Raw genomic sequence first — 22,984 nt, 5'->3', positions numbered from 1 at the left:
CAAAGACAAAAATTGGCTAAAATTAGTAAATCCTTTGCTGTACTACAACACCGTAACTGTCCCAATTAAAAGAAAATGATAACCCAAGATGCTAAAAGCACATTCAATAAAACGGATTTCTGCTATTTTAATAAATAAAAAATTATGAATAAGACACCCCATTAATATAATTGTCTATCTCAAAGCAACACTATAAATCATGCTTAACTGTGAAACACCAGCTAATATCTTAATGAGATAAGAAGTGAATCTGTGATTCTATGTATTTTCACTATTATTTAAAATCCTTTTGAAATTCCCAGCCAAGGCAAAAAGACAGAAAACCAGAATAAATATTACACTTCTTAAAGATTTTTGCTGCTTCTTAAAAAATCAAAATTAGAAACAAGGAACAAACTGAAAAATCCATTCATCAAGCTTATCAAATAAAGTACTGAGGTCTTTATAAAAATCTTTTACACATCTCTAAGGAAAAATAAAGAAAAATAACAGAAATATAGGTGGGTGTTTTAACCAAAGAAAACAAAGACAAAAAAAATTCTATTTGTCAGAAAATGTACAGAACATTTAACTTCACTAACCAAAATAATGTATAACAGTAATACTACTTTTTCACTTCCCAAATAGCCAAGACCTTCTTAATTAAAATTTGGTAATATTTATGAGGAAACAGATCTTCCTATTAGGGATGCAATGTGGACTGGTAATATTTGGAGTACAGTGTGACAAAGTGACAAGAGCCTTAAAAATTTCACACAATTTGAACTAAAATTCTACATCTAAAAATATCTTAAGGAAATAACTATGGATACATAGAAAAAATAATTAAAAGGATACATATCCCAGAATAATTTGTAATATAAGAAAATATAATAGAAACAGTATAAAATTCCAACAATATATATTGGTTAAAGAAATTACAGAGCAATCATGAAATATCATTACTATGATATCGTTGCATAATAATAAATTTTAAAAGTAACCAAATGTGATGATTTTATTACATTAGTGCACATGTATGTGTGCATATACTGCATGTGTGGGCATGTATGTATTAGTACGGCTGACAGTATATACATCAAAATGTTGACTATCTCCTGATAGTGTATTTAGGGAGTTTTATTGACTTCTATATTGTAATTTTATATCATTTCTAAATTTTCCACTTTTCCTCTCTATTCTTCCCCTATTCTTCCCCTAGGAATGTCATGTGAACTCAGAACTTTGAGTCTCACCTATAGATAATGGCCACTAAATCTATGTCAAATCAAACACTTTAACTCTCAAAATGAAGTTCCATTGGCCCAGTGGACATCTTTGCCTGTGTTCCATAGAACTTTCAAACTCAACATATCCTCTCCATGAACAAATTAGGGTTCCTTTCTCCTGTTTTCAAGATACATCAAATGTGGCACCAGTGTCTATCCCATTGTACAAGTCTACATACAGGAGCTATTATGATGACTCCTCTCTGATCTATCACCTTTAATAATCCATCCAGACTCATACCTTTATACTTCTGAATTATCTACCTACCTTGAAATCCTATTGCTCTAGCCTTGGTTCAGGTACTACTGTCTGGGTTATTGAAAAGCAAGAGTTCTTTCAGGTGTCTCTAGCTGAAGTTGCTCTTCTTTCAAACTCATTTTTGGACCTATCCTCAAAGCTATTGTTCTGAAATAGTAATCCAATCATGTTTTAAAGCTTCCATTATTTTCCCTCTATCTATAAAGTTTAAATTTCTTTAAATGTCCTTAGACTAATCAGTCCTATACTTCCAACCACATCCCCTGGCACACTCATCTCCTGCGTACTTCCTATGTTCCTCTCACACTATGTTCTCACCACATGGATCTATGTAAAGGTTTTGGAACATCCATTCTTTCCTTGTGTTTGCAATACTTGAAAGTTCTTTAAGATTTTATTTATTCATTCATGATGGACACAGAGAGAGAGAGAGAGAGAGAGAGAGGCAGAGACATAGGCAGAAGGAGAAGTAGGCTCCATGCAGGAAGCCCGATGCAGGACTCCATTCCAGGACCTGAGGATCACACCCTGAGCCAAAGGCAGACACTCAACTGCTGAGCCACCCAGGCATCCCAATACCTGAAAGTTCTTAACAAATCTTTCTCATCTCCTAATATGTCTATCTTAACTCTTTTAAGATTATATTTATTTATTGATGGGGGGTGGAGAGAAGGAGAGACACAGACAGAAGAGAAGCAGGCTCCATGCAGGGAGCCCGATGTAGGACTTGATCCCTGGACTCCAGGATCACACCCTAGGTCGAAGGCAGGTGCTATACCACTGAGCCACCCAGGGATCCCCTCTATCTTAACTCTTATCAGCCTTTCAAAATCTAGATCAAAGTTCACCTTCTCTTTGAAACTTTCCCAAATTCTTCTGCTGTTGCAGAAAACATTAAATCCAACTCAACAATTCCACAACGTTGCATTACACTAACCCCATCATAATTGTAGTTAACTTATCAGACTATATCCCCTAGCTAAACAAAAGATACTCTATGGCAGGGATTAATTCTTATATTTTCACCTTGTTGATGATAAAAAAATAACTATGAAACAAATGGATGAAAGAATCAATAAACGTAAGTCCTTAGTTTTCACTAGTTATATGTTCAACATGAAGAATAAACTAATACGTTCTAAGCCAAACACTATTCTCACAGTAAATCCTTTTCTGCAGTTTGTGAAATGAAAACTCTTATAAATGTTATATCTAAACTTATTTCACCAAATCTGTATGAAGCCTGTATTACATATGAGGCCTGTGCTAGGGTTTTTACTTATACTACTTGATGATACAACAGAACCATTAACTAAAAACCAAACCAAAACTAAAACAATGACAAAAGTAAACCTGGGAAGAATATTCTACAGTACCTAAGTTTTCCTATTTACATTATAATACAAAATAGATCATATTTAGGTATTTTTGTATGTCTCATTTAAGTATTTACTCAGACTTTACAGACTGCAATTCTAACATAAAAAAAAAAAAATCTTGGCTCAAATAACATTAGGCTATTTGTTACAGTCTAGCCAAATTACAGAAGAACCAGAGGGTCAAAAAAGAGCTTAAGCTTCAGATTTATGGTCACAGAGTTTTTCCACCCACATACATGCTTTCATTATTAAAACATGGACACAAATCATTATCAAATGGACCCAAAGGGACAGTACATCAAATTGGGAAATGGTGTGCACAGGAGTTGATGAGTAGCAGACTAAATTCAGACTGTAAAAAACAAGAATAAATAGGCAAAAGACCAAGCAAACTTCCCATAATGCTGAATTCCACTATTCATTCTATAGACACACAAAGAATAAAGAAAATCTGAATAGCAAAGAGCATAGTCATCGGAATCCAAATAAAAATGAAAAAGAGCTAAATGACATGTCACTTTAGGCAAATTGTTAATTTGCTACAAAGATAAAATCAAACCCAACTTTACTATTAATTTCATTATGAATAAATGCATAAAGTGACTTCAGCTGACATGTTAAATACCTATGCAAGTGACCAAGTAAGAGCCTTTAAAGTCAAAGATGATATGGAACTTATTCATGTTTCTCACATTAAGGAGGGCAAAGGAGAAAAAAATAAAATGATCTCAAATGATATTTGGACATCAGTTTATAATTTTACAAATGACTGAGGAAAAAAATACAGCAGCAGTTACTTAGTAACACAGTTATTAAAAACCAGTGGGCAAAATCATGTTTGAAACATTCTGACTAAATTCAGGAAGAAGACAAGAATGCCCCATCACTTCTATGGAAGAAGTCTAGCTAATCTAATGAGGCAGGAAAGAGATCGAAGTAGAATTTAAAAAAATTATTCCTATTTCAAAAAAAATCAAATTGGAAGGAAATATTGAGAGATGTTGAGAGTGATGCATGAGAATATTTTAACTACAAAATTATGTAGTAACAGCTGACCAATAATCCTTGAAAATTGAACTGTGGTAGATCTACATGGCAAAATACATTTAAAAGGTAATTTTAGGTACCATATGGGAAAATTTTCATTAAAATAAAATTCTTTTTTTTTTTTAATTTTTTTATTTATTTATGATAGTTACAGAGAGAGAGAGAGAGAGGCAGAGACACAGGCAGAGGGAGAAGCAGGCTCCATGCACCGGGAGCCTGACGTGGGATTCGATCCTGGGTCTCCAGGATCGCGCCCTGGGCCAAAGGCAGGCGCTAAACCACTGCGCCACCCAGGGATCCCTCATTAAAATAAAATTAATTAAATCAGATTATAAATTAGAAACTGCAGCTTTACTGCATATTTACATAATTATATATGCATGTACACATATACATAAAAAGAGAGATAAAACTATAATAGTTACTATATTTTCCTATTTTATCTAATATTATTAATGGGGACATGACTTCTATAAAAAGGGAAAGAAACAAAAATTATTTTTAGAGAAACACATGCAAACGGAAGTTAGCAAAGACTTTGGTTACCCCCAAAATTAAAGGTATCTGCACAGTTTCAAGATAAAAATTCAGAAATGATGTTTTAACCACACTTGGCTGGCAATAAAAATTGGATATCAACTGTATTAGCTTAAAGAAAGTGGGAAATTTATTAGAAACATATAGAAATATCTCTTCAAATCCAAGAGCAGAGAGAAAGACTGAGCCCCAAGAGGGCCTAGAACCAGGGGGCACCTCGGTGGCATAGTTGGTTCATTGTCTGACTCTTGGTTTAGCTCGGGTCAGGTCATGATGTCAAAACCCAGAGTTGAGTCAGAGTCCATGCTCAGCAGGGAACCTGTTTGAGATTCTCTCTCACTCCCCCTCTGCTCCTCCCACTCATGCTCTCTCTCTCTCTCTCTAAAATAATAAAGTTTTTGTTGTTTTATTTTGTTTTATAAAGGAGAGGAACTGGAACTGGGAACATTCAAGCTGCAGAAACCAGTGGCTACTCCTCCAACCTTCCATCTGTGTCTTTCTAGGACCATGTTGTATTTTGTCTTGGTTTCTATCAACACATCTTCATTCTCTCCTTACATTGACAGAATTCCTCTGGTTTTCTGTGCACAGTCTTAACTTTATATTCCCCACCTACTGGTCCCCCCACCCCAAAAAACCTACTTTCTTGGAGCATTTTTATGGCCTACTTCAAATTCTCGAGAGAAAGAATATAAATGATCCATCTCAACCTCTGAATTGCCCCTCTCAATCCAAACAGAAAGGGACAGCCTCTCTAGGTGGGCAAAGGACTCAGGACGGGTACGATTCTCAGTGAAAATGACTGGTGATTGACTCAGACTATAGAAGAAATGAGCTACAAAGAAAAGAGAGGATTGAATGCTATGCTTGGACTTATCCAGTAGAAAAACTGTTTTGAAACAGTTTATCAGAGTAAACTGTTCTTCCAGAAAAGCAGCAAATGCCAGGGAACAGCGTAGATTTTTGGGAGAATTCAACTGTAAAAAATTTCCTCAGAAAGCAGAAAAATCTTATTTATGAATCAAAGCTGTTAGGAAAGAAACGATGTCTTCTTACAAGGTATATTAATAGCATCTATGAAGAAAAAATTTATCAGGAGCTTAGACAATATAAAGGACACAGATAACCTAACCACTATATTGCAAGTATTTGGGCTTCAGGAAAAACCTAACTTTTCAAAAGGCCAGATATACTTCAAATCAAATGTACTGACACGTGGAAATTCAAATGGGGTCAAGGTTGAGGGGAGATTTTAAGTTCATGAACCTACTGTGTATTTTACTTGTTATAGTTATCTTAAATTTATCAAAAAACACATTTAATTGGGATATTTATTAGCGTTCCAAATAAATGACACTTTGTTTTGCTTTTCTTTTTTTTTTTTTGTCTGTTTTGTTTTGTATTTTGGCTTGTATAAATGACCACATCAATTACCATTCTAGAGCAAAAGACTCTGTATTTCATATATTTAAAAACAACAAACCTGAAATTAAACCCCAAACGATTTAATGAACGATTTAAGAATAAATTAGAAGCCCTATTATATGCATATCCTTAAATCATCTATCAGTGACTCTAGTAATGTACACATTTGTAATTACTCAAAAATGTTGACTTTTAAAACTACTTTGAGAGTAATATAGTCTGGTGGATTAACCTATTCTTATAATTTAATTACATGCTTGCACTTTCCACAGTGACAGTGTTCCCTAACTATGCACTGGATACATAAATAAATCTAGTTCATTGCCTAAGGTATTTAAAGAAAGATTTTTCCAAGCATTGATGATCATGGAGCTGATTGCTAAAGCGAGGGTTCTTTTTACCTGAAGAAACAACTAGAATAGTCATAAGGAGATTTTCTTTTTCTTTTGTGATATGGGATGGCATACAAAAAAAGAAAAAAAAGAATGTGATGATGCAGGGGAACACTGCGTATCCCAGATTAAGAGAAACTAAATTTAGTTTTGGAAGACCAAGTTTTGTACAGAGGTTTGGCATATACATGTATAAACTTAAGTTTGGGCCATATAATTTGAAAGAGGGACTAGACGTACCTAGGACAAAAGAAATGAATTCTGTTGAGTCATATCTGTAGTTTAATCAAGAGTGTGAAGTTGAGTACGGACTATGGATTAGAGATAGCTAAAAATACAGGAACTAGATAAATGAAGAGGACAGAAACAGATATGTTGCAAATAGAAGATGATCTTTCACTGCCTCAGTGCCTTGGTCTCTGCAATGGCTGGTAGACATATCTGTTAAGGCATATGAGGTGAGAGATGCAAGCCAGTGAAAATATATTACATAAAAGTGGCACAGGAAAGTCAATTCCCTGGACTAAATGGGGGTCAAGGGGGTGGGGGATAAGGGTGATGACTTGGGACTAGTAGATGTTTAGAGAGTGTCCAAATGACAATCTCCAAATATTCACTCCTCCTGGTCCTGCATCTGCTCCATGTGGCCATCTGCTTGGTCATCCCCAGACCTAGTCCCCATGATGGCTGCCCTTTCTGCCTCAGGTCTTTGCAATGAACTTCAACGATAAGGATGTATCAGAGGGCCCTGCACCTACCAGATCTCCAGACAAGATAGCACAGGGTAGTACTACCTGGTGGCTAAGAATTTAGACGCTGGCTCAGACTGCCAGGATGTGGATCCCAATACCTTGACTTACCAGCAGCATAACTTCAGTCAAATTACTTGTATTCTCCATGTCTCGGTTTCCTCATCTGTACTTGGGGATAATACTAACCTATTGGGGGAGATTTTGCTCTTGCAAGGATTTAATGAATTCATCCGGGGGAAAGGGCTTAGAGTGGTACCTGACAAGCAGCAATTACTCATCATCATTATCATGATTACTAAAAGAAATTGCTAGCGTGTTGCTGGAATATGTCAACTAGATAAGCCAGACAATAAAACCAGTATTTTGTTCAAAGCTGTGAATGAAAACAAATAATCCTGTTTGTGGAGGCTGAGAACATAGGTCAGGGGATTTAGGAAAACTAAGACTTTATAACCAATGATGATACAGCCCCACCAGAGGCAGGAAGGAGGTGATAAATGCCCTGGACAGAAAAACAGGAAAATAACTGCTTGACCTTTGCTGTTATGAGGATGACGTTGGAAGATTGGTTAAAGAACAGTGTGGACCTGATGTGGAGAGGGAATGCAAATTCACAATTCAGATGCCTGGAGAGTCCCTTCTGAACTCACTGCATGCAGTTCTCCACAGAGGTGCTGTGGAGCCTGCCCCCTTGACCAGATTTGGGGGTGCAGGTGGGGGTGCAGGTAGCGATTCACACCTGCCTGAGATTCTACTCAACACTTTATATTGTTCCCTTAGGAAAGTGGTCTGAGAGGTGAATTTGCTAAAATTATTATACTTTCAAAAGTCAGGCACCTCCTAAACAGTCCTTTGAGAAGATGTCATAAGCATCCTTTCGTTAGAGTTCGAAATCAGATAAGCACAACAGTATCCTTGATATACTAAAATTTAAAATGCTAAATATATGAAGATATGTCTTTTCTAGAACTCCAAGGTTATAATAAACATCACTTTTTTTTTTTATCCTGGAGCATATATAAAATCAAATAAGATGTGACCTTTGTCCTCATCAAGCAGAAGGGAGACAAACATCCCATCCCCTCCAGAACAAGTGCTATGATGGATTTACTACACTGTTTCCCTATAATTTCCTTATTTAATCAGTTATGTCCCTATAGTGTTCCTCCGCATTTGGGCAACATGTCAGATCGGTGAATACAGATTACTCTCCAATCCCTGCAAAGTTGTCTATTGCTAGGACTGCAACAATCTCTGCCTATAAATCCTGATAGTAGGTCTTATGCCTTGAAACTGTAGGAGAAAAAGGAAGTTTTGAAAGAGTGAAAAGTGAAAAAAAAAAATAAAGAAAAAGCAGGTGCCTGGGTGGCTTAGTCGGTTAACCATCTGCCTTTGGCTCAGGTCATGATCTCGGGGTCCTGGGATGGAGCCCCACGTTGGGCTCCCTGCTCAGCAAGGAGCTTGCTTTTCCCGTTCCTCCCTGCTCGTGCTCTCTCTCGCTATGTCTGTCTGTCTGTCTCTCTCAAATAAATAAATAAAATCTTTAAAAGAAAGGAAAGCAAGCAAGCAAGCAAGCAAGCGAGCGAGCCATTGGTGCTTCCTGGATTTGTGGACTACCAGATGTGGTCAGAGGGCAAGCTTTGGTGCCTGGAGACCACTCAGCCCACCTGCAGAGGAGGTGACAGTGACAGAGAATCGAAGCCTTCCACAGAGCACTTCTCAACAATGACAGGTGAGAGTAGGTCTGTAAATGCCACAGATCCTTCTCAGTTGTGGTCACTCTAAGGCTGGAACTCCATGCTGCCCCCTACCCCCCACCCCTGGGGAGTTAAACTCTAGTTACCTTTCTTGTTGTTGGTTCCCTTCCCTGTCTCATGCTCCCAAAGTTTAGTAGGATCACCTCCCAAACAAGCAACTTGCTCTTGAACCCTCATCTTAGGTTCTTCTGCTTCTGGTGTCCCCAGAACTGTGACATTGGCCCTGCCTCTGGCTTGCTTCTTCTCCATTAAGTAGGCACAGAAGCAACTGAAAACTTCTGCCCAAGTAAATTTCCAACCGGTGTGTAAGATGCTAGTCTCTTCTTTACTGAGTTGCTGGAAAGGAAAGTATTCCACGAGGGGCAGAGAGATCTGCTTTCAGCCTGAACCCTGCTCTCCCCAGGATCCCAATGCCTGTTCTGCTTCTCCGTCTCTGTTTACCTCTCACTCCTCAATCCTTTAGTGATAGAGACTAGAGCGGGGTGCTGGGCATGGGGGTGAGGGCCAGTTGATTTTGTAGGATCTCTTCTGCACAGTCTGTGAACTCTGAGTGAATATAGCGTTCTCAGTTATTGGTGGCTCTCTTCAAAATGTGGAGTGCTCAGTGTTCTTTTGTTTTGTTTTGTTGAAGATTTTATTTATTTATTTGAGAGTGAGAGAGAGAAAGAGAGAGCATGAGTGGGGGAGAGGGGCAGAGAGAGTAGACTCTCTGCTGAGTAAGGAGCCAGATATGGGGCTCAGTCCCAAAACCCCAATTCCAGGATCCCGAGATCATGACCCAAGCTGAAGTCAGATGTTTAACTGACTGAGCCACCCAGGTGTCCCTCGATGTTTAAGCCATGGGTCCTGGTGCCAAATCTGAGACAACAGAGTGCCACATAACTTCTGCTGCAGGTGAGTATTTACAATACAGATTTTTGGGCCACCTGGGTGGCTCAGTGGTTGAGCATCTGCCTTCAGCTCAGGTCATGATCCCAGGGCCTGGGAGTGAGTCCCACACCATGCTCCCCACAGGGAGCCTGCTTCTCCCTCTGCCTGTGTCTCTGCGTGTCTCTCATGAATAAATAAAATCATTAAAATAAAATAAAATGCAGATTTTTACTACCAACTAGATAAAAAAAAAAAGCCTAAACTTTGGTATCTTTATTGCTAGAAAATTCCAACAAAATAACTGCCTGAAATCATTACTTTTGAAGCAACATTTAAAAGCCAAGCATGCATATTTTGAAGGAAATCGTGACTAAAAAGAGAGCAATCTTGGCTAGAAAGATGTGAAAAATGTGAAAAACATAAACAAAAATTGCTTAACTTCTTTCAAAGTGAATTTCAGATTCATCTGGAAAGGTAAAGCCTATAAAATAGGATTAAAATGACAAGGCTTGCAGATATGACTCAACTGGTGTAGGTCAAAATAAGTGAGCCAAGCTGAAAGAAATGCCAGGATCAAAATACAGCATCAAACAACACATCTGAATGTGCCTGAACATTCTCATCAACAACAGCAGGCAAACAGACTGTCTTTTACTGCACAGGACCAAAAAAACAAAACAAAACCACACAATAAAAAAAATGAAGCTTGAGAGTTAGAGAATTAATTGAGGAAAATGGGTCCTTTGAGGCAACCATTTCATTTACATGTGATAACATTACAGGGTTAGAGCCCTTCTTCCCTGAGAATGTTCTTTGATGAGAATTACCAGCCTGAGTGAGAGACACTGACAGGGCAGTGGGTGAGCGTCCCTCTCGGTGTGTGACAAGACAGAGGAGGGCCACATTCTCCAGACCTCTCAGCAAGGTGATGGAGTCTGTTTCGCCCACCATCTGTGGCCTCACCACCCTGCTCTGCAGCACATCATGGCCAGCTGTCCAGGCTCCCCTCCTCAGTGAATAACTAGCTTGCCAAGCCATGGGAAAAAAAGAAAAGCCACTACCTTCTGTGTGCAGAGTTGTACATGAATCTGGATTCTCAAGATCCAGTGTGGCACTAGGAGAGTGAGTAACAGGTCTGGAGGGCCAGTGCTTTCAACTCAGTAGATTCACCTAAGAGACTCAACGCTACAGCATCTGGCATCTGATGAAGAAAAGACTAGAATTGTATCATTTCAATTTCTTGATAATAAAAGTGCCATTTTATTTCTCTTTTTTTTTCTAGTTTCTGTGTGGAGTATCAGCCATCACTTACCCCCCAGCCCCCCTACATCACCATTTCTCACTCTTCTCCTAGGGAAGAAGGTTTTCCCCAGCTGCTCCCTTTCTCCTTCTCTTTAGCCTTTGGCTGCCAGGAAAGAGCTCTCTGTTTTACAAAGGCGAGCTCCCATGGGCCCAGAACTGTCTGTTCCTGGAGAGGCAAGTCCATTTAATTTCAAGATTCAATATCAGAAAGCTATACACCTAAGCCACAATCTCCATGAGCAGGAGACAAGGGCATGTTTGATTCTCCACCTGTCTTTGTACGTTGTTTTATAATCCAATTGATCTAGAACTCGGGAGAGGTGAAGAAAGGTATAATTTACTGAGCCCTCCCAAACCATAGCCAGATTGTTTCTAAATTTTTCCTACTCCAAGTAATGCTGGGATGAATATCCTTTTACAGGAATCTTTGAGTATGTCTTAAGTTAATCGTTTGTAAGAAATTCCTTGGGTTGGTGGTAATTACTTAGTTTAAGATTTTCTTACTTTGAAGTCTCTGTAAACTTGCTGACAATTTATCATATTGCTCTCGAAATATGCTCTGAAGTTTTAAATGTATAGATGTATCATGAATGTTCTACATTGAGAGGAAGATATTGAAGACACAGGAAAGAAGGGTAAAGACTTGGTGGAAGGTCTTCTTTGGCTGAGGGAAGAGACCCTCACTCTAATATGCACAAGGAAGTATGGGTGCACATGAGTTTAGAGGTGGAGCTGATGGAAACTTGAAAAAGTTCATATCTGAGAAAATTTAAGTGTATATATCTTAACCACATACACACATTTTAAATATCACCTTTGGAATTTTTTTTAAAAAACTACATATAAGAAATAGTGAAAAGGATTATAAGGGAAAGGAAGGGAATTGAGTGGGAAAAATTAGGGAGACAAACCACGAGAGACTCCTAACTCTGGGAAACAAACAAAGGGTTGCAGAAGGGGAGGTGAGCAGGGGGATGGGGTAGCTGGGTGATGGGCACTGAGCACTTGATGGGATGAGCACTGCATGTTATACTGTATGTTGGCAAATTGAATTTTAATTTAAAAAATGTAAAAAAAAAAAACCTACATTTTTGCATTAGCAGCCAATATATCCTAACCAGTGTTGTGGGATGGGCAATACACAATGAAGGCTATTAGTAGTGGTTCCCCAGGAATGAAGGAAACAGTGCATCGAACACATGTATCTATCTACCTACCTATCTATAATATATTTTATATATTCTAGTAGCAACTTACAACTGGAAAAACATCCAACTTGGACCTTCCTTATTCGGCAACTGAGTAAATTCACCAAGTTAACTAGCTTTACTTAGTAAATGGTTCAATCATGGAATAGCTCCTGCAGAGAACTTTCTTCAACATGTTTCTCTACTAATATTGCGGAAAGTTATTTTTTCCCTTAATTTTGCATTACATCTATTCACATCTAGAAACAAAGTAGCTAGCACTATTACGACATACATAGTAATGAGACTCTATCCTCAAGTGGGTAGCTTTCACATTTCCTGCACCTCTGAAAGAAATATATGCTCTGATTTGAAAAAAAAAAAAAACTTTATTGCTTAACTCTTTCCACAAATAAACAGCAACTGCTTGATGACCTCATGAGGACAGATGGCAAAGACGATGCGTACTTTAAAAATCATCTTATGAAGATTGATAAGAAAACACACCTTAATGTGTTGCAGATTTCACCTTCTGACCACTATCATTCATTTCAAGTGAAGCACTGGGACAACACCCAAAGCACATCCTCAGCTCCCCCAGAGTTTTCCCGATCCACAATTGGCCTCCAAACCAGAGCAGGTTACCGTATGTAAGCAGAGTCTATGCCAGAAATCCATTCTTCATATGGTCTGGGGAGCTTTAGAGAACAGTCTCAAAAATCAGGGAAAGGCAGACACAATACAGAACAGGAAATTCCTTGTAATGTAGATGTCTCTTGACCTGACAGCTTACTCTAGAAAAGCCAAGGAAGCTACCATGTTTTTCTGAGAAATGTTAACCTGGGTTCATTAAATAAATGATAAAATACTGATTTTATTTTGTAGGATGCATTTTCCCCATCACATTCGGTATACTATTTGATTTGGGAGTGGATGCCACACTATTTAGAAGCTTCTGGTTCCTGGGAAACTAACACAAGAAGGTTTTGTTGCCAAAATGTAAATGGATTGCTCTGGAACTTTGATAGTTTTTACTACAAGAAGTGTAATCTAGCACAAGGATGAAAATGTTTCAGTCAGGCAAGGCCTGACTCTTCTACCTTGAGCTGAGTTGGGCCAGTGCCATTTGCAGAAGAAATGAAGTGGGATTTCTACAATTTCCCTGGTTAGACTCATGCTCTTCCCGGCACACTGGTATGGCAAAGGCTGCTTAACCTCTTCAAGGATGGGCATGAGCCCAAGCTGTCCCAAAAGAGATCTACACAGAAGTATTCTTTTCTTTTTCTTTTCTGTGGGAAGTGCTTTAATTCTTTTTAAATATTTTATCTGATTTTTAATTTCAATTTGCCAGCATATAGTATAACACTCAGTGCTCATCCCATCAAGCGTACATAGAAATATTATGTGGATTGCCACAGAGTCTCCTTAATGATGGTACTATCTTTGCCCTGTGCTCCTCCCCGGGGTCTGGCATAAGGCCCTGATAGTAGGAGCTCCAACAGCTATCTTAAACCACTGAGGTGACCTATAGATGGTGGAGCAGAAAGGAGAGACTCTGGATCCCTGAAAACATCACAGACCTACGATATTAGAACTTTCTTACAATTTTCAAAACAATTTGAGACAGAAATCAATGTTTATTGTGTTCAAGCCAGTGGCATTTTAGATTTTTCAATTACATCCAGCTAAATCTACTTTTAGCTAATTCACTGGTTTATAAGGAAGCTCAGAAGGTAAACTAGAAAAGATTACACCATTTCAGGCTCTGCCCATGATTGGTCTGTGTTAGACCAAGGAGTAGCAGTCAAGGACCAGGAAAGGAAATCCCATGAGCCAAGTGGGGACTCTGACGAACTGAGACAAATCCCACCCAGAATTGCTACATATTCCAATTAGTCAAGAGTAAGACAAAAAGATTTTTTTTGAATGCTATCTTCCGATTTTAAAATACCTGTTAGAATTAGAAAATAAATTGTATGGAAGGGGTGAGGGAGGAAAAAAGGAAATATATATATATGTATATGCATACACACACACACACACACACACACACACACACACACGTCCAAATGAAATGTATCCATTGAATGAAAAGGCCTGAAAGCCGCTATTTAGGTCTTCTGGGCTAGAATGTTTGGCTTTATGTCTTTTTTTAAAAAAGATTTATTTATTCATGAGAGAGAGAGAGAGAGAGAGAGAGAGGCAGAGACACAGGAGGAGGGAGAAGCAGGCTCCATGCTGGGAGCCTGATGTGGGACTCGATCCCGGGACTCCAGGATCGTGCCCTGGGCCAAAGGCAGGCGCTAAACTGCTGAGCCACCCAGGGATCCCCAGGCTTTATGTCTTACGTAACACTTTTGCAGTTCTAGAAATGGAATCCCGACCACTTCTCTCTAGGTTTTGATATAACCCAAGACATGGAGGTAACATAGTAAAATGTGGGTGAGGATAGGAAATGGCAGGGAGGGGAGGAAAAAGATGACAGGTCGGAGGACTGGATTGACTGTGACATTTACTTAGTTTTGTCATGAGCATTTAGTTACCCAACTTCTTCTAGAATCTGATGCTGCTCCTGTAAAACTTGACTCTGCACAACGGATTCTGTAAAATCCTAACATGAAAGCACTTGGTGCATTATAAACCACTTTACAAATTAAACGTATATTTGACCAAGAATGAATATATTTAATAATTCCATGGCCACTATGAAGAGAGAGCCTCTCTGAGCACATTTGTACCAGGAGGACCTGGTAGGGGGCAGGGGATGGGAGAGCCTTTCCTATCCTTTGACCACAGAAGTGAACTAGGACAGAACAGCCCAACCTCTGTCTGTGTCTAGGCATTCAGGTCTTAGACCAAGAGTTCTCATGCTACATTTCAACCAAACATAACGTACCACTGGCAGCCAATAATGATAACAGAAGCAATAGGTGTACATTTTTAAAATAAACCTGTAATAATATAATACAATGCCCTATGTTCTGGGAAAAACAAAACTAACTAAACACATGCAAGTGGTAGATTCAGAAGACATTTGGATTCAATATTTGAGATTTGCTCTCTCTTCTTCAAATACGGAATTCTGGTACCATTTTTGCCTGGGAAATATACATCAGGTCTGGATCTACTTTAAGCACCTAGGACTCATTCAATTCACACTTCTAGAGTTTGGATGGGATTACAAAACAAGTTCCAAGTGCAAAAGGAGAACTGCTTAAAAGTTTAAGAAACACCAAAGAGGAAACATTTCCAGAGCTACATTTAGGAATAGAGCTTTTCAGCACTGGAGAAAAACAAAACAAAACAAAACAAAAAAAAAACAAAAAAAAACTTAGCTTCTGCATCCATGAGCAACTCTTGACATCTAAATCACGTTCTGAGTTTGGGACAGCTGAATCCACTGCAGACTGTATGACTTCCCTCAACCTTTCCCTCTAGGAAAGGAAAACTCAAACCTTCCCTATTCCTTCAGCATTTGGGCCATCAGGAAGCCTGCTGCAAAATGCACAAAGGCTATTACTGGTCTATTGTTTGGAAACAAAATGGCCCTAATTTCCTTTATCAGGCTTTGAGTCTAGTGTCATCTCACACATCTCCAGATTTTATTAGAAAACTTACAAGCAGATCCTTTCTTCCCAAAAGGCTGAGGGAGTAGATCTGTCTCCTGGTAAAAGTGTGAACGTATACCAATGCAGACATATAGCAATGATGCTCTTTCCCTAAAGCTGCTGCCCATCTATTCCCAGTCTTCTGGCTATCTAGAGCTCGAATTTTTTGGTGAGACAGCACATTCCCCGCGAGAGGATCATATTTCTGGAACTCTGGAACAATGGAGGAAGCAGAATTTTTTTTCAAAGGAAGTTTCGTGCTGTTTGTTTAATAGATATTTAACAAAAGTTAAGTAGGAACAAGGGGCTCTGATTTTCTTACACCTTGAAATGCTGAAGAGGTGGGGAGTCTTGCGTTCACATTGGGGCCAATCCAAATACATAGTTTAGGAAAGGCAATTTATAAACACCCAGTGGGGAGAAAAACTAAGAAGAAAGGTAAGGGAAGAGTCATTCCTTGGAAAGGATAATCTGAAGAGCTCTCTGTTTATTTTGTAAAAGGTTTTCCTGTAACTAAGTTCAAGGCGCTAAATCTTCCTTCCATTCTACTGACTGTGTTTCTGGAAGGATCTGTCCTAACCACAGATTCACTGCTTTAGTCCTTGCACGCTGTGATAAGTGCTCGGGGATGATGTCTAAAAGGAAAAGATCTACGATGCAGTTGACCATTGAAATAAAATGTGGTAAGTGTGCACACATATACACCTCCCATCAAGCTGTACAATTCTGATGCCAAATTTAAAAAAAAAATGAAGCCCACTGCTATCCTCTTTGTTTAGTCAATCACATATGCTGAAAGCTAACAGCAAATTGCACGCTTGGTAAAGAAAATTCTACATCTTGAGATTTCTACGTAAGAAGAATAAGGGGTCTGGATGTGAGGGGTAGCTATGAACTTGCAAGCACGCATGTAGGTCTACATTAATGTGTCTGTGTATTTGTCTGCCTGTGTTTGTGTCCATGTAGAGTTGTGTGGACATTCAGTTTCAAGCGGAAAAGGCTTGAAAAACTAATTTTTCTGGGGAAAGTAATTAACCTCAAAAACGTTCCTGTGATGTTCAGTTTCCCAGCTCACAGTCTGTTCTAATAATACCGTTCTGCACACACGTGGGAATCTGACAAACTGTCTCATTTCCATGATGAAACGTATCAAGTTTCATATCCAAACCCAAACGACACAGCTTACCATTTTCAAACTAATTCCGCATTGAAATAGGCTTGCCTGATCCCCATGCAGACATCCATATTCAAACCTCCACTCATGTCACTTTTAAACATCACTCCTCTTCTATCCATTTTCTCCCAATACCATATTTTAATTACACCTAAGAATGCTCATCAGAGGTCTGGAAAAGGTACAGCAAGGATATGTTAAGTTTCCAGGTTAGCCAGGGACTGAGTCCAGCTGCACCTTCACATACCCCGATCCAAATGAGAAAAGAAAAATAAAATCAAGCGGAAGTTCAGCAAACACCAACTTTTGAGAAGTCTCGGCCTGCTAGATTACAAATGGATCCAGACCGAAGAACAGCACTGGGAAACCTTGTTGGCAATTTCACTTTCCAAGACAGGATGTAGTACTTGGAAGGAAAAAGCTGAAGACAGAGCAGGTCTTGAGGCGAGCCATGTGTACTCGATTCATTACCCATTTAACTGTTTTGGATCAACGTACTCAGAGGCCCCACGCAAACCTGGCCAATCCAAACAGAGGAGCTGGTATATGACAAGTTTTTCCCTGATGCAGCAGGGCTCTTCTCAGATGGAGTGGGTGGTGACATCAGGAATGAGGCCAGCCCTAAGATCTCCTGAGTCCTTGGTGTGGGACCAACAGAGAAACTGGATCTGCAGAACTGAACCCTGCCTGGTGAAACTACTTCAATTAAAGGGGAACATCTTTAAGGAGTTACTTCATCTCCTAAATGCAAAGGTTTTGCAAACTTCATAGGGAACGAATAAAGCACAAAGGAAATGAAAAATCAACTGATAAAATGAGAGATATTATCACCATGAACAAATTTAGAAAGTGAGTGAAATACCAAGAGAAACTACTTGCCTCATCCTTAAAAGTGGGAGGGTTAATACCACTAAGACGCAAAGAGCATTTGCAAATCAATAAGAAAAAGAATCACCCTCGGACAAAAAATGGATAATCCCAAACATTTTAATGAATATTCAAAAAAGAAGAGTTATATATGGCCAATAATTATGAAAAAAAAATGTTCGGCCTCACTAATAAGGAAATGCAATTCAAAATAGGATTCTATTTTTCACATATAAAGTGGGGTAGTGGGGACAGAATGTTTAAATGATACTAGCCTATGTTGGCTGCATCCTAGGTACTAATCCAGACCCTACACACAGAAGTGCAGTTTGGTACCAATCTTCTGCAGGGCAACCTGGCACATGTACCAAAGGCCATAAGAAATGGGCATGCTCTTTGATTCAATAATAGCTGCCACTTTAGAAATTTGCATTGAGGAAATTATTAAAGATATGAGCAAAAATTTAGTCACACAGTGCTGTTTAAAACAGCCTAAATATATAATAATAGATATTTACATGATAAAAATAAAGTTATATTCTATAGTGGAATACTATGTGACTTTGAAAATGGATAAAGCAAGAGTGTATTTCTTATTATGGAAAGAAAACTGAAAATACGGTGGAATAGAAAGTCAAGTGACAAAAGAGAATGTACAATATAATCCTTTTTTGGGCAAACACTTTCTGCATGCACAAAGCATACCTTTCCTCTAAACAACTGCAAAAAGTCAAGAAAGGTGTGTATCACAATACTACAGTATACTTATAGGAATTTTGTCTGATTATTTTCTAAAACAGCCACTTATTATCGGTAAAAATAAAATGTATTCCAATATTTTCTGTATTGAAATCAAAATCCTGGTTGCTTTCACTTGAAATAGGTGAAAATGAATTAAAAATTAATAGTAGGTAATAAATACCTAAGAATTGATTTCAAAGGGATAAGAAAAAGGAAGAATTTGCATTGCGAGATATTTACATATACTGTAAAGTCATAATAATTAAATCACTTTTGCAAAGCTTAAAAATAATAGATAAATTAATAGGCAGCCAGAAGATCAAATACCCATAAGCATTTAGTGTATGATAAAAGTGGTATTCAACTAAATTGGAAAGGATGGATAGCTTTCAAGCGAATGATACTAGGACAACCTGTCAACTATTTACTAAAAAATGAAATTAGATATTGCCACACCACATGCTAAAATAAGTTCCAGATGGATTAAACTGTTAAATGGGAAGGCATTTCTCCAATTTGGGAAACGAAAAGGCCATTCTAAGAAGATAAGCAAATTTAGGATCTTAAGGACAATGTTTAGAAGATTTGAAAAAAGTTTACATCATCCATCTAACGACACTGCAATAAACAAAAGTAAAAGGCAGTGACCTGGAAAAACATTTGCAACACATACAAAAAGGAGTTACCGGTCTTACTATATAAAGAGCTTTCACAAATCATTAAGAAAAGAAAAAAAAAAAACTAACACGTACTAGCAGTGCAAAATGGGCAAAAATGATGGCCAGGTAGTTATTAAAGGGAAAATGCAAATGCCCAGTAAATGTACTGGAAAATGTTCATCCACAATAAAACTAAATTCATTTCAGTGAATTTGCTGAAATGATACCTGTAGATAACTATGACATTGGCAGATATTTAGAATAACAGTTCAATAACAGTAAGGCAGCCTTACTGCTGTGAGGAGAGCCTTACTCTACTGGTGGGAATGTAAATTTAATAACCCTCCAAGGGACACTTGGACAATATGTTTCAAGAAGTTTACAAATGTTCATAGTCTCTAATTCAGGAACCTCTATAGAATTTCTTCCTAAGGAAGTAGTCAAAAGGGCGCACAAGTATGCGTGGTTTGCCATGACTTAGTTAATAAAGACCCTAAATGGCCAATAATAGGTGACAGGTGAAATAAACTGCAGTGTACGGATTCAGCGGACTAGTATGCAGCTGACGTAGATCTCGAACCCCTATATTAGATATAATAATATACTTACGTAGATCATTTTTGATACAACAAATGAAAACCGCAGGCTACAAACCAGCGCGCTACCACTTTGTGAAACCTATGCCCAGACGTGCCTGGGGTGGGGGGCGACTGCTCAGCAACACGCACACGGTGGTTCTTTTAGGGGTAGGGCTGGGGTTACAGGGTTTTCCCTTCCTTCCTTCCTTCCTTCCTTCCTTCCTTCCTTTTCCTTCCTTCCTTTTCCTTCCTTCCTTCCTTCCTTCCTTCCTTCCTTCCTTCCTTCCTTCCTTCCTCTTTCATTCATTCTACCAACACCGGCCGGTGCGGTGCGTGTCAGACAGCTCTGCGTGTTCCAAATGTTCTTCGACATTGGAGTATGCATGACTTGGTAATCAGAGAAAAAAAAAAAAAAAGTGAAATTGTGCAAAAGTCCATCCTCCAAAAACCGACCTCGTCTTCCAGATGCTAAACCCAAATCCTATGGAGGTCCCAGACTCAGAAGAGGAAAGGCGTGCGGGGAGATGCGCACCGGAGGCGCAAAGCCTGGAGGAAGGACCCGGGGAGCTGGCCGTGCGCTGCTCCGCGCCCTGACCTTGGAGCCGCTGCGTAAAACGCGCTCACCTGTCCCAGCCCGGGGCGCGGTGTGCCTCCAGCAGGGGGGCGCGAGCCGCAGCCCCGGGACCCGGGACCCCTTCGACGGAGGGGAAGGGGCCTGCCCTCCGCTGGGCCCCCCTCCCCGGCCCGCAACCATGGCAAGGAGGGGGCGGCTCTGCGTCCGCGCGCCCCGGGACTGGCCGGGGGCGCCCGGGCTGGGGGCGGGGGCGGGGGCGGGGGGGGGCCCCTTACCGCCGCTTGCTGGAAGGCGCCCTTGGTGTAGGTGCCGCCGCCGCGGTAGGCGATGGCCGGGATCTCGCGGCGCAGCAGCGCGCACTTGTGCTGGTGCGCGCGGCGGTGGGAGATGTAGTCGACGCGCGGCACCACGTTGTTCTTGGACGAGAAGGTCACGATGGCCACGCGCGTGGCCGTGGGCACCACGGGGAAGTCGGACAGCAGCTTGCGGACGAAGCGGAGCTCGCTGAGGAAGTTGGCCTGGCCCACGCTGGACGACTCGTCCACCAGGAAGACGAGCTCCAGGCGCCCGCTGAGCTCCCGCAGCCGCCGCACGCGCCGCCGGAACGCCTGGCCCAGCCGCTCCACTCGGCGGCCCGCCGCGTCCTCGGCCGGCGCGGGCGGCACCGACAGGCGCCCCGGAGCCCCGGGCGCGGCCTCGGGGAACAGGCGGAAGCTGAAGTTGCGCGACGGGGACAGCTGCTGAAAGGTGGCCCAGCCCGAAACGAGCGCCAGCCCCCAGCAACAAAAGGCCAGGCGCGGCCACATCGCGCTGCGGCCGGAGCGGCGGGCCCGGGAGCCCGCGGGGCGCGGGGGGCGCGCGGGGGGCGCGCGGGGCGCGCGGGGCGGCCGGAGCCTGGGCGCCTGGGGTCCCGGCCCGGGGGACGCGGGCGGCGGGCGGCGGCTCGGGGGCTGGCGGGGCTCCCCCGGCGGGGCTCTCCTCCGCCCTCTCTCCCCGAAGCCTATAAAATGTTAGAAGGAAAGGGGCAGTCGGGAAAGAGCTCCCGCGTGGAGGTCCCTCCCTGCCCTCGCCCTCGCCCTCCTCTCCGTCTGTCTCTCCCGCTCCTCTATCTCTGCCTCTATCTCTCTCCTCCCCCTCTCCCGCTCCCTCCTCTCCCTCTCCCTCTCCCTCTCCCTCTCCGCCCGGGATCAAGCCAAAGCCTCGGAGATTCCATGACACCAGAACCCCGCGTCTGTCAGCCTGTCAACATTCCCGCAGCAAGCGCACCAGCGCCGAAGCCCTGATTGATCCCATATGTCTGGCAGGAGCTGCAGAGGAATTCGCTGGAGATGGATCCAGATGCCGAGAGTGCCACAGTAATTGGAAACACTTTGTAGAGGAAAACACACGCAGGCTGGCCAGCCAGGGGAAAGCATCCTTTGAAAACTGCTTGCTCACCTTTTTGGGTCTCCTTTTTGGTGCCCCACAACCCTCACCACAGGCATGTTTATTTGCCTTTCCAGGTGGGGATCTCTGATGCGTGCTGTGTGGTGAGTGTGTAGACTCTGGAGGGCCCCCTCAGGCCACACCATGCGGGGACTGCAGCTACCCCTCCGCAGCGCTTGGGGATTTGTCCTGCTGCTTCACCCCTGCGTTCAATTCTTTTGTTCGTTTGCTCCTTCATTCATTCAACAAATAGCTTTGAGCACCTATTATGTGCCAGGACCCCAGGAATGTAATGAGGAACAGAAATCCCTTGTCCCCAGGGAACTTACAGGGTAACAAGTGAGATGGTCTATTAGCCAGATACTCCACCGAGGGTATGTAGAATTATAGCCCTCAATACCAAGCCCTGTAAAGGGGATCTTAGATAGCCAGACTTGACCTTGAGGAGGTCAGGGAAACCTCTAAGAACATCTGTGCTGGAATCTGAAGAATGAATAGAGAGAGGTCCTCTTTCCCCAGTCCCCTCTCGTGTCTGTTTCAACAGGCAAGACCCATAGAGGTCTACTTCCTTGACTTTGAGTGGTACCTGGCACACAGCTGCGGTGAAACACAAGTTGCCACCTGGGTGTGGTTTTTCCAAAGCAAGACCCCAAAAGTAAGGGCACACTTTGCATTAGAGTCCGGGCCCTTGGTTAAAACATTAACCATTAAAACACTCCAGCTAGGAGTCAGGGGTCTTGTGTAGAAAGGCCCCCGCAGTTACATAAACCACCTAAACCAAGTTACCTCCCATCCTTGGCATCAGTTTCTGCATCTGTTTCATGATGGAATTCAATGATCTTAAAATCTCCTCTATCTCTAGTATCAGAAGATCTAACGCCATCTAAATTTAATGGAATTCCTTCACTGAGAGATATCACCGTGTATTGGTTGAAATGTGAGGGTTCTGGAGTCAGTTTGGGATGAAATCTCATTCACTAGTTGTATGACCTTGACATCAGTTAGCATATCTGGAAAATGGAGTAATAATAATAATAAGTCTGGTAGGGTGATTGTGAGGACTTAATCATAAAAACCTAAAGTTCTTAGGACAGTGCTTAGAATATGGTGAGTCCTCTATAAATGCTGATTCTATTATCACCACCTTTAATCATGAATGTTCTTCAAATTCTTATTTTCCCAA

The 22,984-nt window shown here is 41.1% G+C and overlaps 1 protein-coding gene across 4 annotated transcripts in view; it reads right to left on the bottom strand.

Moving 5' to 3' along the window:
- SVEP1 (sushi, von Willebrand factor type A, EGF and pentraxin domain containing 1) overlaps positions 1-21,366 on the bottom strand; it is a 182,730-nt gene extending 161,364 nt beyond the window's left edge. For 2 of the 4 annotated variants that reach the window (XM_026002685.2, XM_072727712.1), the window contains exon 1: positions 20,652-21,304. In XM_026002685.2, coding sequence (XP_025858470.2) covers positions 20,652-21,182 — 531 coding nt within the window. In that variant the 5' untranslated portion in view covers positions 21,183-21,304. Of the gene's footprint in view, positions 1-20,651 lie in introns of all 4 variants that reach the window. The other 2 variants (XM_072727713.1, XM_072727711.1) reach the window with 2 other exon arrangements.
- Between the last annotated feature and the right edge of the window lie 1,618 nt (positions 21,367-22,984).

This window comes from Vulpes vulpes, chromosome 12, assembly GCF_048418805.1.
Source record: "Vulpes vulpes isolate BD-2025 chromosome 12, VulVul3, whole genome shotgun sequence".
Lineage (NCBI taxonomy): Eukaryota > Metazoa > Chordata > Mammalia > Carnivora > Canidae > Vulpes > Vulpes vulpes.
This window is presented reverse-complemented; position numbering and strand designations above follow the sequence as displayed.